Source organism: Teleopsis dalmanni, chromosome 2, assembly GCF_002237135.1.
Source record: "Teleopsis dalmanni isolate 2A chromosome 2, ASM223713v2, whole genome shotgun sequence".
Classification (NCBI taxonomy): Eukaryota; Metazoa; Arthropoda; class Insecta; order Diptera; family Diopsidae; genus Teleopsis; species Teleopsis dalmanni.
In genome coordinates, this window is record NC_051847.1 from 123173613 (window position 1) to 123189606 (window position 15994).

The window sequence follows — 15994 nt, forward strand, 5'->3', positions numbered from 1 at the left end:
TAACGAAATAGTTCTCATAGATGATATTAGCTTTCAAATGAATAATAAAGCTATGCAACATGTTAACACTTTCTTGATAAGCGTACTTCTACAATTGAAGGCATTATATACACAATATAGTTCTAATATCAAACACTTCCTTGTCCCAGCAATGGGAAGTTCTATTAATGTATTTTAGTCGCTTAGAAGAGTTGACTTCAATATAATAACTTTATAGTACATGTCACTGTAACCTGAAATATCACTTATTAAGATGAGTCCTTCAGAGACTTATGTCTGTTGTCTTTGTTAAATGTATATCAAAAACTCAGTTTTCCTTCGTTACGAATACTCTGTACCTAGTAGACAAAGACTTCACCACTTAGGTGGTGTCTAGTTTTAGTATATTCTGGATTGTAACAAAAATAATATTATACGTATTATAAAATTATAAATGAATTAGGATAGACACTCTACTTGGTTTTTTACAAATATTTCGGAACAAGTTTATTTTTATTTTAAGTGTTATTTTATTAAATTAATAAAATTTGTATTAAACATTATTAAATATATCATCTCATTAGTATTTATTTTCCCTCAACCTTATCACTCCATCGCATACATATTCTTCCTCCAACAACAGCTTTGAAAATCTTTTCATTGTGTCTTTGTATTCCATTCTCATGATATAATCAACCCAGTAAACCTTCTAAATTTTAACTCGCAATTTAATGCTAATCTCTTTATACATACATAGGAGAACTTTATTTATTTTTCTAACATTTGTATGAAAGGACATTTTTGAAGACCTTTTCACTAGAACAATCCAGTGCTACTTAATCAGTCTGTGCTATTATCAATGCTTGCACGGCATATTGTTGAATGTTAGTTTCTTTAATCTGAGAAGAGTTTTACCTCCAATTGCTTATCGAACCCATAATCTGTATCTGATGGCAGTAGAATTACCAAATGAACTAACAACCACGCTGATATTTTCTTCTAATTCTACAAAATAGTTTTGTGTTCATTATGTTAATTGGTTATTTAGATGAGAAAGTAATATTCTTAGAGTCATGTAGTTTAAGTGTAGGCAAAGTATGTTTCTGCCTATACACCTTGCTCAGTATTTGCTTCTTGTTTGTCGACAGATAGCTCAGTGTAATACAGAAAGTGATGGTGGTAATAATTGGGATAGTGCTTAGAATATCAAAAAATCATTCATTCTAAAAGGAAGTCTAATGGATTTTTATTGCTTCTTTAATGCCTTTCATACATTTAATAAAAACTTATAAAATGCCTCAGTTATACTAAATATAACTTTAATAGTGCAAATATCTAAACCATTCTGTACCATTTTAATTAAAAATTATACAAACTCTTTATACATTACAATTATTCCCCGAAAATTTTAAAAATATTATTTTTTAAAAAATATACAGTATTCTATCTTTCTCTTTACCTGATTGACTTCACTTTTTCTTATGAGTTCACACATCTTTAAAACTTTTCATATATTCGAATTTATGTACTTTGAGCTTTTGTTAAGCATCCATATAACCGCTTGAAGCACAGCTATATTGGTTCCAAACTCAGAATGTATTGCTAAACTCAACATATAGAATAACAGTAAGATTAATAAAAAATATAATTGTAAACTGTCATATATTTCTAATAAAAGTCATTTGCCTTTTAATTACATCGAAATATTTAGCTATGAAGTGTATATAGGTTGTATCTTAGAAAGTAACCAAGTCTTTCTATGAAGGTATATCAAGGAAAAGTGTTACAAGAATGTATCCTCTATTTTTAAAATATATTTAAAATTCCACTATTCAATAAGTTGGTTGGTGACATTTGACTAATTGCTGTATCATTCCTCTTCTTTATTAAATAAAAACTATTCTTCTATCATTTTAAGAAATCGATACTATTCTTCCATAAATTATTAACAATTTTTTTTTGATTATTAATCGTTTTTTTTATCTATTCTGGTAATATGAAAACATTTTTCTGGGTCTGATACACTGTCATTTTAATCATATACAGAAGAAAACCACATATGCAAATCTTTTTTTAGATACTCGTAAATAGCATTTGACATAAATACACTTAAATCCTTAATAAGTGCAGTGATTTTGGTGGTAAAGTTGTGATTTTTTATGAAATTATTTAAAAAAATTAATTTAAATTTATAACTATAATTTTTATAGTAAAATGCTTTTCACATATGTAAAAAATTTTTGAAGCGGATTTTTTTTTAGCTGAGCACTAAAATAAAACATGAAATAATGAAATAAAAACCAAATAAATTAAATATAGCCTCAAAGTACTTAATAAAGTTGGTGGTATTAACTGATTACTTTATAGCTAATTACATATGAATAATAAATAGTAAAAGGTTATATATGTATAAATATATATTTATTATAATGAGGAGAAAACTAGTATTATCTCTTAAGTATATACTACATGTGAACTCATTGAAGAAATGCATAATTCACTGTTGTAGTGAAACAAATATAAACAATATTAGTAATTAAAATATTTGTGAAAAAATTAAAATCTTATTCATATTTTAGCTACTTAATTAACTTAGATTGAAATTTCTCAAATTTATGTATAATTGTGTAAATTTATGTGAATTCATCCTCATAAAAAAAATATATCATATACATTTTTATAAAGTTGAAGTAAAGCTCACCAGCCACTATATATTAATTTTCAAAAATTTAATATTATTTAATTTAAATTTTTTATTTAAATTTCCATATGGGATTCCAATTGTCTATGAAATATTCCAATTGTCAACCAACACAAACAAACAAACAAACACTACCGCATACATACATACAAAATACATATGCCCATATATAATGCGCTCATTTAGACCACAACCAGCACCACAGCCAATGTTTTCGACAATTATGGCAACCTGTTGTGGCAGCAGGAAGCCGCCGAGTTCGTTGAACAATTTCCGCAGCGTCGTAGGCCACGCTCACAGGCACTGCTTAGACCGAGTGCTTCCGCTGGTACCTTATACAAAAAGACACCCGGCATAACTACCGTTAATAAGCGCGCCAGTGGTGGAGAATTGCTGACAAGCCACCAACGTCATCAGCGCGATATGTTTAGCGGCGATTTAGGTATACCTGAGATTAGTACGCATGTTGGCAGTGTAGTGCATACTTTCGAAACGATGGCCATGCAACGTCGTCAAGCTGAGCAGCAACAACTCGAACACCAACAGCAACAACAGCAGCAGCAACAGCAGCAGCAATACAGTAAGTATAGTAATCATAATAATAACACGATTTTGTGTACTGCACCACCAACAACAGCAACTACAACAACAGCAATTACAACAAATGCAGCAAATACAACTATGAATCGTACCACACATGGCACCAGCAACAATAAATATCAGCAGCTAAAGCGTAAATCACATGAAACGCGTCAAAAACTCTTACAACAAAGTCAACAACAATTGTTGTCGTCATATGACAGCAATTTATTGCACGATAGGCACAACACACTAACACTAACGCCGCAACTAACGCATATGAACAGCTCAAGCACACAAGCCCTGACCACTGCGCACATGGCCAACATAAGTCCAATTAAACGCAGCACATTGAGTTTGCAGCGGCAACATGAGTGCAGCAACGACAGCACTGACAGCAATGTTAACGATTTGACAGCAATTGCTGCGCAATATTACAACATAGACGAGGATTATCGTAAGAATCTATTCGGCACCATACCCAGCCGAAAATTTGCTAGCCAAAGTGCAGCGCAGATGTGCAACAATAATAGTCCACAGCTGAGTAATGACGAAGATGAGACTGTCATTGTCAATGCCGCTTTTGATGAGATCTTTGCTGGTTATAGTGGCGTAGATGAAGATGATGATGATGGTGATTGTGATGGTGATGGTGATAATGATGACGAATTTACCAGCGGTGGTAATGCAGTGACAAGCAATTCACTGACACCAGGCGAAGAAAATTTGGTAAGTTTGAGTGAACTCGACGACGATGTTTTCAAAGCTGCTAGTGTTAATGATATTAACAATTTTGGACGTCCTGGTAATACGCCTAAGCGACTAACAACGCTCGCACATAAAAAACCAGCACCACCACCACCACCACTATTGAGTAAATCAAATTCGCACATACATACACTTGCAGATGACAACAGCAAACGGCTTGGTAATGGCATACAAGTGCCGAGTCGACGCGCCATAATGCCGCTATCGGCACAAAAAGAACGTGCCACCACAGTAAGCAATTTGTTTGACCGTTTGAAGTCCACACAAATTAAACCAAAGCACATACTAAGTAAAACTCCATCTGATAATTTACTGAAACGTGAGCAGCTAAATGTAAAAATGCCAACAGCAAGTAGCAGCCTGCACAAGTTTCCACCACAAATGGACTTGCACCGTGAAGTAGAAGGCGAAGAAAATACGGACAATATGGATAACGATTTCTTGCGGGGCTCCACATTAAGTCAGTCATTCGTTAAGCACTTAAAGTTACGTAAACAAACTAAACCACCAGCACCTGCACCTCCAGTTCTTACGCCCCAGCATAACACTATTAAAAGTCGGTTACCTGTTGGCACCAAAAAATCTCAAATAAATAGAAGCTCGGCCTCAGTATCAAACAGCACGACCACTTGCAGTCCACTACGTAGTGTTCTCAATCATTTGCCAAAACGTTCAAAGTCCTCCAATGAGCTATTACTGGACGATTTAGCCATACAGAGTCGCAAGTACAATCAAACAAATAGAAGGTATTTTGAACCAACTACAAATTTAAAGGCAATTAGTCGAAGAGCGGACGGTGCCAGTTTTAAAAGACAGAGATTTTCGGTATTACGAGGTAATGCTGCTGAAATCTAAATAATTGACTCCAAATTCATTGCAATATATTTAGAGAAAAATCAAACGTTTATTTACTTTGTTAATGAATATAAGTAATATCAATTAAGTATTTTTCTGTTTTAAATCATTGCATTCCTGATATACCTAAAATACCTGCAAGTAAAGACCAGCCTAATATAGATAACATTATATATTCATATATAACTAATCATAAAGAATATGGTGTTGCATAGTAAATAAACCTAAATTGTAGGATCATTCTGTTAAAAAATATTTTTAAAATTGAATTTCAAATTCGAATTATCGAGTTTTTCATCTTAAGACTTCGTCAAACTACAAGGGATATGCAGGGTAATTTATCAGTAGTTAATTTATGAATATATCAGCAAAAAGATTTTGAGATTATCATAAATTTAGCGATATTGATAATCTAGTTCAAGTTTCATCACTAACAAAACTATATAAAATTATTTAAAGTGCTAACTAACAACAAATCAAAAGTGTTTATTATTTTACGAATTTTTATTTAGATTTTAATAAAAATCCTTTAAGTTGTTTTTTTAAGAACTAGCTCTTTCCTTTCTTTCCTCTTTCCACCTTATTGCAGGTTAAACGTAAGTCATACATAAGTTACAGGTACTTGCTTTTGTAGTACTCACGATAACCCAAGGCATGTCTTGCAGTAAGGCAATTTGCTTATTTGTACTAGCGACAACCTGACGCTTGAAACCGGTTTCTATTTTTAGAGAGAAAATGATTACACCTCTTCAGTTTTTCGCAACAAAAATTGCTGTGTTTCTTCACTTACCCCCGCTAGTGCGAAGGGGTTCAATTAATTGCTTATTATTCGAATATGCTCAAAATCCGATACACCGACAAATTTTAGTCTAGCTTTCTCTCTATTACTTAAAAACTCTATAGACGAAATCACTTATAAGAGAAATTCTACATTATTGAAATAAATTAACACCATTGTAAATAAAATTTCCACTGTAAGCAATTTCAAATTTTTCCTAAATATCCTATAAGATAAACACACTTCTTTAAAAATCCTGCAATGATTTAATAGTATTAAATAATTTCTATTTTTTGGAAAAGATACAACAGAACCCATTACCCGTCTCTAATACGAGTACATTATTTAACAGAAATTTTCCATATCGTTTATATGACTAATTCTTTAAATGGAATTTAAAGTCTTATATAAAAACATTGTTATTAACCATATATAAATTTTTCCGGTTTTAATGTCCTCTATTTCAAGTACCTTTTTTAAAGAATATATGTATAAAAATATATTATGAACCTCTGTACGAGTTAATATTATTAATACATATTATTCTCCTGTAGGAATTTTTTCAAAGAACAAAACTTATACCTTTCAATATAATATTTATTTAATATACATGTTAGATTAAAAATAGATTAATCCATAAGATATATAGATCCATAAGATATATATGATAAAAACATTTTGTAATATAATATATGTTACTCATATATGATTATTTCATTAAATATATTAAAGAGTTTTAGTTTGAGAGAGAGACGAGGTCAGTTCTAAATACAGATCATGAAATTTATTTAAGTTAAAAATTTTCAACCTTAAATTAATAGAATAATCCCCGAAACTATAATATTGAATAATGTATGCAATGTAATACTAAATCAATATGAATATATAAAAAATAAATATATTTTAGGTTTAGTTTTAGTAAAATATTTTATTTTTAATGTTTATATTAATTAAAATTTTAAAATTTTTTAAAAATATTATATATGTTTTGACTGACTTAAATTTTCACTTCAAAATTATAAGTGAATATTATGTATTAATAAACTTATTCGTTCAAATTTTAAGATTTTAATTGTAAATAAAACTACTATTAAGAAAAATATTTAACCAAACTAATATACCAAAAATTTTATGCTAATCTAACTAAAGTGTCATTAAAAAAATTTACGACTGATTTCTTTCTCATATATATGTAAAGTATTTAATTTCATATAATTTTAATTTTAACAGAAGGAACAGTTCTTTAAATAAAATGTTGTAGACATCGTTAATTGAAGATCCCAGAAAAAATTCAAGAATATGGAAAACTATTGAGAGAAGTTACCCCGCCGCTGAATTGAAAACTATATGTTGATATAAAAAAAAATAACAAAAATTAACAAAATACTTATTCTTCAATAACAAAAAACAAAAAGTTATATATAACAAATTCCAAATATGAATTTGTTATTACCAAAATAAAAGTTTATAACACTTATGCCATTTAATTTTTTAAAAACAAAAGTAATTAAGCGGGGCATGGGTATCGATTGAAGTAAGAAATAATACTTTATGTATATATAATATTATGAGAAAATAAATAAATTTAAAAATACACATTGATTAAAAAATTGTATTTCAATTTATATAATTTATATAAAAATCAATAAAAATAAAAATAAATCAAAATATGTTACAAACAATTACATATAATAAAATATAGGGAGCTATAAATAATAGAACAAAGAAATAATTTGTGTGAAAAATAAAAATTAAATAATAATATTCAGTAAATAATATATGTTATAAGATTGAAAGTAAATAATTTGTATTAAAAACTGAAATATAAAAATTTTTTAAATCTAATAAAATACTTAGCAAAATTTATTTAAAATCACACATAATAAGTTTTTAATCTCATAATAAATAATAATTATGTACAGTGTAATAAACAACGTACTCGTAATAAAAAAATATAATATAATGTAACGAAAATATAATAAAATAAATTTAAAGAAAGAGAGAGAAAATAAAAAACAAATTTCATAAAAATATAAAACTTAAAAAAAATTATAGTTAAAACAATAAAAGAAACAAATAATTAAATGAAGAGATAATTAAAAATGTTTAGAATAAAAAAACTTTTCCCTCTCCTCGTACAAATCTATTATTAAATATAAATAGTTCATAACCAAATATATACAATTAATAGACATTAATAGACTAAAATCAATTTTTTTAACTGAGTTCTAAATTCTTCTGTATTTCACTTATAAGTGTGAATAAACATTTAAACATAGTGTCAACAAATTGTTTGCAATACACTGACATTAAAATTATTTCATTTGATTTATATATTAAAATATTTATTCATAAATTTTTTACGCGTTTTTATTTTATAAAATATTATATTCCTACTCTTCTGATAATAATTTATTCACTATATCACTATACAATAAATATGCTATATATAATAAATTGAATTACGCTAACTTTTATATATTGTTTAAATTATTAAAAGAGGAATAAGAGTAGATTTGTAGGTACGCTTTATAAAAAAATAAAAAAATATTAAAAATAACATTATAATTAATAATATATTAAATAAAATAATAAAAGAGGTGTTCACGATCACTTGTAACAAACTCGATAACCGAGTAACACACCAAAAGCGCAAATGGGAAGCAACAGATTACATTTCGAGTACCTAAATGCCCTAAATGTTGCTCAAGAGAGTGAAAACCGATAATAATAATTTGGGTAATAATAATATAATTAATTAAATTATTATAATTTATTGTAATGTTGTGTTATGTTGTTATAAATAAAAACATAACAAAATTGTTAAAATTCAAATATTATATATACGACCATACAGAATGAAATTATAATCCTATACCAAATATTTACAGAGGATAAGATGATATTAATTCCTATGATCGATACCTATGCCTTATCAAAATATTATTAATTCTAGGTAATCCAAATGTACAAAATTAATTAAATCATCCAAAATACAAGTTATAATATAAAATTAATATTATTAATGTAATGCTATTATTAATGTAATATTATTATTAATGTAAAATGTGTTTGATGTAAAATAAATATATATAATATATTTATAAACATGTATATAACTATATTCACAGAAACTATAAAAATTAATAATTATTAAGATTTAAATAAAGTGATAAGAATTTGCATGTTTATAATATTTCTACATTTACTCATTGATATATAAAACAATAATCCATATTGTTTATAACTAAATACATATATACGTATAACCTATACACATATATATGTATATGTATATGTATATGTATTATGTATTTCCATTTCAAATATACAATCTTACAAATGCAGCTAATCAAGTACAGAACAAGATACCGACAAAGAAAGTTATTTACATTTAATTATTTGTTGTAATCCACAAGAAAATCAAATAATATATAAGTTTAATTGAATATTTAAAATATTGTGTAAGTGTAAAACTTAATAAATATTAACAATTTTCGTGCATGCAACAATAACAAAATAAATAATTAAAAAAAATTAAATGTTTCAATTTTTCAAACTTGGTTTTAGGTAAGTAAATATCACTTTTATCACAATCAAATGAAATATGTGTACAATATAGAAAATAAAATGCTAGCTAACTGCACTAAAAGTATTGAATAACAGAACAAAATATATTTGTGCAAATCCTTGTAATGATATTTTGAATATAAGAAATTTTATAAACCGAAACCGTACTTCTGTATGGAAGATGTATGTAAATCCATTGTATATCAGAATCGATCGCAATTATTGGTAGAAATAATGAGTTTAAATTATTTAAATACCGTATTTAAACAGAAAAGGTAACAAATAAATAAGTATTCGCATATATGTAAACATTCTGAATTCCGCTAAAAAAAATTATTTTCCAATAGAAATATAAAGTAGATAAGATTACAAAAGTCTATAAAGATGAGGAAAAAGGACAATTTTATAATACCTTAGATAAATTTTGTAGTATGCAGTAAAGGAATAAATGTTATGCTTCCCATATGTGGGTTTCTGGAATAATTGATCGTGACCAAATATTGTAACAAAGGCAATAACAGAAGACAGTTACCAAATTAAACCACATAGACAGTATTAACTAATCTATTGAGAGGATCCGTTAGATTTCCTCAAAAACTTATATATAAAGGAACCAATATTCAATCATATGGAATGTGTCCCGGTGGATTCAAGACACGCCACGTCGGTGGATTGCAATCCATGAAGCAAACGAAATTGATGACAATATGAACGAAACTGAAAGCAATAATTAATAAAGTTGCCCAAGGAGCAAATGGAGAATTAAAAGCAAAAATAAACTCTACCCTTGTTTTATTCTTATGGTTGGAAAATGAGAAATAGTTGTTTTTGGCAATTTGTTTCGTTAGTTTTTCTATTCTATATATGACCACTTTGAATGTTAAACTGAATTTGTTTAATTACCTATTAAAACCATACTTTTTGAACACTGACCCATTATTGAAAGCCTGAAATTAATCTAAAACTATTGAAAAATATAAAGAATTTATTCTTTGTCATACAATATTATCATCTATAATTTGCTACTGTACACTGTCGGACGAGAATTGCCACTGAGTCAAATGACTAGAAGAAAAACCAGTACCGCCGAAGTGAAAATACTGGTGTCCATAAATTTAGTTATAATATATATATAATAAATTTCTTATTAGACTACATTGATTGCTACCAATATCAAGATATTCACCCAAAATCTGTATATTACAAAGAAATTAGATCTGTTGTCAAAATTGTTTCTGGATATGAAATAGACTACAGCCGTTAGATTCTGGTATGTTGCACTCTGTTTAATATATTGACAGATAAAAATAAACTCAAATATTTAGAGAAAATTAAGGAAAATATTAACATAATTCTTGGTAAAGCGAAGAAATTCAGTGAAAATATTACAGATGTGAAAAAGCATTCATTTTATTTTCTTATGTTTCCAGACAAAATTCATCAAAAATAACTAACAAAACTAGTAATAATATTTTTTGTAATGACAAAGAGTAAAGTAGGTATCAGTATTTACTATTTATTTATTTAATTTTGTTTGTTTTTTTATTAATAATCGGTTACATGTTCAAATAGTACATGGAACCTAAACGCTGCCTACAGACGACTATTAATCACACCATATCTATATGTAACGTGAAGGAAGACGAAACTCTGAATCGTCTTCTGAATACAAGCTATACAAAGTGTTTATCAAATTCCTAAATCTAGAATATTGTAGATATTCATATTCTCAATAAATGCGACCGGACTATATACGCCAGCTATTGCGGGGACAGCCGAGTATCTGCCGTATACAAGGCTCTTTAAGTGTGTGCAAGGTAGAAGCTACTCTCGATATGTTCGCTCTAATATTGACTACATATATACACTGCTTTGAATTTTCGAAAATTCAATGATCAATTTCTAAGCTCGGTATCTCTGCAAAGCTAAAAAACGACTATAGTATAATGTCGACAACCATACCTTCATCAAGTACCCATAGGATCAATTCAATGATCAATGAATTCGATGAATTTTCGAAAATTCAATGATCAATTTCTAAGCTCGGTATCTCTGCAAAGCTAAAATACGGCTATAGTATAATGTCGACAACCATACCTTCATCAAGTACCCATAGGATCAATTCTTTACGACCATATTATGTAGACGTTTCTGAAATATCAACGGAACTATTTTTTTAGGAACGCGGTGCAATATTATATATTACTATCTTTCTTCAAACTTTTTCAAAAATCTACTGAAATTAAAACAAATAATTAAATAAAAAGAGTACTAAAAATAATCCTAAAGGCGAATAGAAATGGGAAAACTCATATGATTATTTGTCTAATATACCTGAATCAAAAACTAAAAGGAACAACGACAAATATTTGGGAGTCGAAGAAAACAGTAGTTAGTACTTGGCTTTAAGCGCTGTATGTTTACGTATAAAATATGTTATCTCTGGTATTAATATGCGGACATGTATACTCTCTTAAGAGGTTGCAACGTAGTATATTTTATGCAACAAGCTACTCAAATACACCGAGTAAATTGAATGTTTTTAGCAACATTTCTATATTTTTATCTTAATTTGCTTTTTATTTGAATTTGCATATGTACGTTTATACTTTTTATTACAACTTTAAAAAAATTAATTTTTTTAAAAATCTTATATAATTTTGGTCGTCTTCTTAGGTGATAATGCAGTTGTAACAATGTTTTTGCTCATGGTCGAACAAATGTTGTGTAGAAACCATAAACATTATTGCTTAGCTTTAAAGCAATATGTACACGAAGCGTTGGCAATATATACAATTTTTCTTTTTTACTTGTCATAGATGAACTTGACAACAACATGAACAACAACAGTTCAGTTTATACTATCATAAACTGTCATGAAGAGTGAAGTTTATTTTGTTTTGTGCCTAACGTACATTTTTAATCGTTGAAGAGTCGTCCGCAATGCTTTCGCGTGCTTTATTTTTCGCGGAAGTATCGCTAAAGACGATGCTTTAGCGATACTTTTGTAAGAGAGTTATCATCGTCCGCGAATCGCTTAGACGCGCAACTATTCGCTCCCCAAAACCATCGCGAAGGCGCCCAAATGAACGCTAAACGCAATCATAAAAATATTGTTATTAATGCTCAAACCTCCAACCATCATTATATGATTGGAAATTTGTCATTCACTTCACTTGCATAATCCACACTTTTCGAAAGTGGTACAACGAAATATGACACGCAACACTTCAATGGAACCCCCAATGCAACTAACACAAAGGAAGACCATGTAGCACCTGAAGAAAAACGATAACAAATAACACCAGCAAAACTTTAAATGAATTACGTTATATTTCTAGAGATAGAAATTATTATTGGAGATTCTATATAACAAGTCTATACTCCTGATGGAGTAGAGGAAATAATAATTATACTAATACACAAGTATGATTTTATGTAATATATATTATATTTAATATACTATATTTATATATTTTAAAATATAATTGATTAATACAAACCAAATATATATATAAATAAATATATCAATTTTTCCTGTAATCTAAATAACTAAAACAGTTTTATTACAAATAAAAAAATAATTTTTCAATCCTTCAATATAGGATATGACTTCATCTATTGTGTGAGTTCTCACAGGTTTTGCAAGTTCCAAGATAACATGTCTATAATTTGCAATTTCTGATTTACTTAACTGTAATCAAGGTTCAATTAATCAAGGTTTTCAATTTTTGATTTTTTGTTGATGATATGTCCATTACGATCATTAATTTTGTCTACGCATTCATATTAACATATTTGTGGTTTTTTAACTATATTATTCACAATGGGCCTATAAGCCTAAGTGGATCCCTCTGGGATCGCCGGTACAACCTAACCTAACTATATTATACTTCTATGGTGAGTGCTTGACATTAATAATAATATTTATTAAATTTGTTTAATTAGTTCAAATAAATTGAATATTAAAATTTATATAAAATTTTTTATTAATAATATATATATATATATATATACATATATATATATATATTTATATATATAAATTGTTTGCATAATATATATCAATAAAATACAATTTTGTTTAGCGTTGTGTAAAGAATTAGATATTGATATGAATATGAATAACATAAATTTATTATTTATTAGAAATATATAAATATTCTATATATAAATATAAGAAATATATATATTCTGGCAGCATCAGTAATTATTTTGCAATAAATATTTGTTTTTTCATTATTTTTACAATTGTTTTGTAAAAAACGAGAAAAGAAGTAAACACTAACGGCATAATTATAAAGTTTTGTTTTTGCTTTTTGCTTTTCTTATGTATTTGCGGTACTTCATTAATATATTTTTATATTCTGCGTAATTAATTTGTTTTTGTATTTCGATTAGTAATATGTAGTTTAGAAAATTATTAGTTCATAAACAATTTATTTTATTTATATACGCATATACTATTAAACATAAAATAATAGTACAAAAATAAAGAATATTTCTCTGTTTTTCCTACCTTAAACATTATTTTGCCGTCATCAAATGCAAACACTTATAAGAAAATGCAGAAGTGGTAAAAACAATCAAAACACTACACCATTCCATATTTGTTGCTAATAAATAATTTTCTTTATACGTATATATTTTTTTATAATTATTAATAAAACACTATAGAAACACAATCAAAAAAGTTTAACTAATAAGCTGCGCTTTCATTTAAAAATTATCAAAGCAGTCACACCGATAACGGCTTTAAAAAATAAGTCAAACTAACAAGAGCCAAAGCTTTGCTACTGCTCGTTGCAGGGTTGCATTTCTGTTTAAACTTTAAAGTTTAAGTTAAAAAAAGTTGCAGAATAAAGATTAATTTTAAATGTTACATAAAAGTCTTTTATTAACAATTTTTTTGTCATTTATAAAAACAGCATAAAAAAAGTTCATTAAGGGTATCTGTCACCATTGTTACGCGCATATTAATACATTTTTATTACCATAAATGCCACTGCTTAACAATCTTATTCTTATTCCGTAGTATAATAATAGTACAATAACAGTACTTTGAAAAACCTAATTATATTTCTATATTATTTTTTTATTATTTAATAATATATAACAAAAAATAATAATTTTTATTTTTTTTTAATAAAAAAAAAAATTATTTAAAAACAATATTGTAAATTTTTAAAGTAAAAAACGAATTTTATATTTATTATTGCATATATAGTCCTTTTCTATATAAAGTATATAATATTACCTATATAAAACCAAGGTTTCAAAACCTTTTGACTTTTTCATCAGACAGCATACCGCACTTTTTTTTTTGTTTTTGTTTAAAGGATATAAATCACATTTTTTTAAGATATTTTACAAAACAGCTTTTTAAAAATATAATTACATTAGCTGACACTTATTTTAAACTAAAATAAGATAAATTATTCTTTGGGCCTACATACACTATCAGAAACGTAAGATGAATTTGACGACAACATGAACTGATAGTTTAGTTTACACTTTCATGAACTGTCATGAAGCGTGAAATTTGTTTTGTTTTGTATAAACGTATAAAATGCTTGTGTGTAGTAGTGCAGAGTACAGAAATTCAAAGTATTCACAAACACCAAAACATAACATTGTATATGTATGCGTGTCAAGCTTAAAAAATAAGCAGCAAATTTCATTGATTGAAATTCATGAACTAACATCACACTCTATCGGCTGCCGGTTTTCAAGTTCATGTTCATGTTACGTTCATGATAGTGTAAATTGGGCCATTCAATTTAATGCCTAAGCAATGTTCTATCAATCTTCCCCTAACTCCATTATTTACATGTTAAGATAGCCTCGTTTAGCGCTGTTTTGCATTGCGGTCTATTTTGATGGAACCTGTCCTACACGTTAAGCGGGGTCTTACTGTATATACAATTTTCGTTTTTTGCTTGCCATTGATTTAGAATTATTCTAATTCTAATTCTAAATCAATGTTTACAAATAAGCATGTAGTAGAAAAGTAGCAAAAATAAGTTTGTATACTAGCCGAGACACACATCATTGTGGTACATATGCCATCACAATGTCCAATGTGCCTAACCACAATGGATTAAATCCACATATTATAAATGTTTTTATAACACTTTCGCACAGTTCTCTGCATTTTTTGAATGAACCTGTCCTACGCGTTAAGCGGGGTCTTACTGTATATACGATTTTTGTTTTTTGCTTGCCATTGATTTAGAATAATTCTAAATAAGCATACAGTAGAAAAGTAGCAAAAATATGTTTGTTATACTAGCCGAGACACGCACCACTGTGGTACATACACTATTCCAATGTCCAATGTGCCTAACCACAATGGATTAAATCCACATATTATAAATGTTTTTATAACACTTTCGCACAGTTCTCTGCATATTTTGCATTTTCTACGTTTTCTTTACGCATTTTGTATGAACGAGTATTTTACTGTTCACACTGCAACGGAACAGTGAGTGCTGGAAAATAGAATATAAATATATTAAATTGTGCATATAAATAAATATTTGAATATTGTTTATATTTTTAATAGGCATATAAAAACATTTTATAATAAGTGTTATAACAATTAATAAAATAGGAAATTAAAATTAAGTAACTTATTTTGTGTATTTGCGGTACGTGTTTCGCCAATAACAAAAACAGCTGTGCTTTGTTTGTATGAAGAAAATTTCATTTTCGTTTTTGGAAATAAAATAAGCACCAGGGCCGGTTGCGAAAATGTCTGCAGA

General features: G+C 27.7%; 2 protein-coding genes across 6 annotated transcripts in view; both read left to right on the forward strand.

Annotated features, from left to right (window-relative positions):
* Positions 1–15994, forward strand: part of LOC119682001 (lethal(3)malignant brain tumor-like protein 1) — a 428722-nt gene that overhangs the window by 236397 nt on the left and 176331 nt on the right. The window lies entirely within an intron of this gene.
* Positions 3339–5018, forward strand: LOC119682003 (the record flags this gene model as incomplete). Its single annotated transcript, XM_038095330.1, is given in 1 exon segment — positions 3339–5018. A coding segment is annotated over 1 exon segment (1544 nt), but the record flags the coding sequence as incomplete, so codon positions are not given.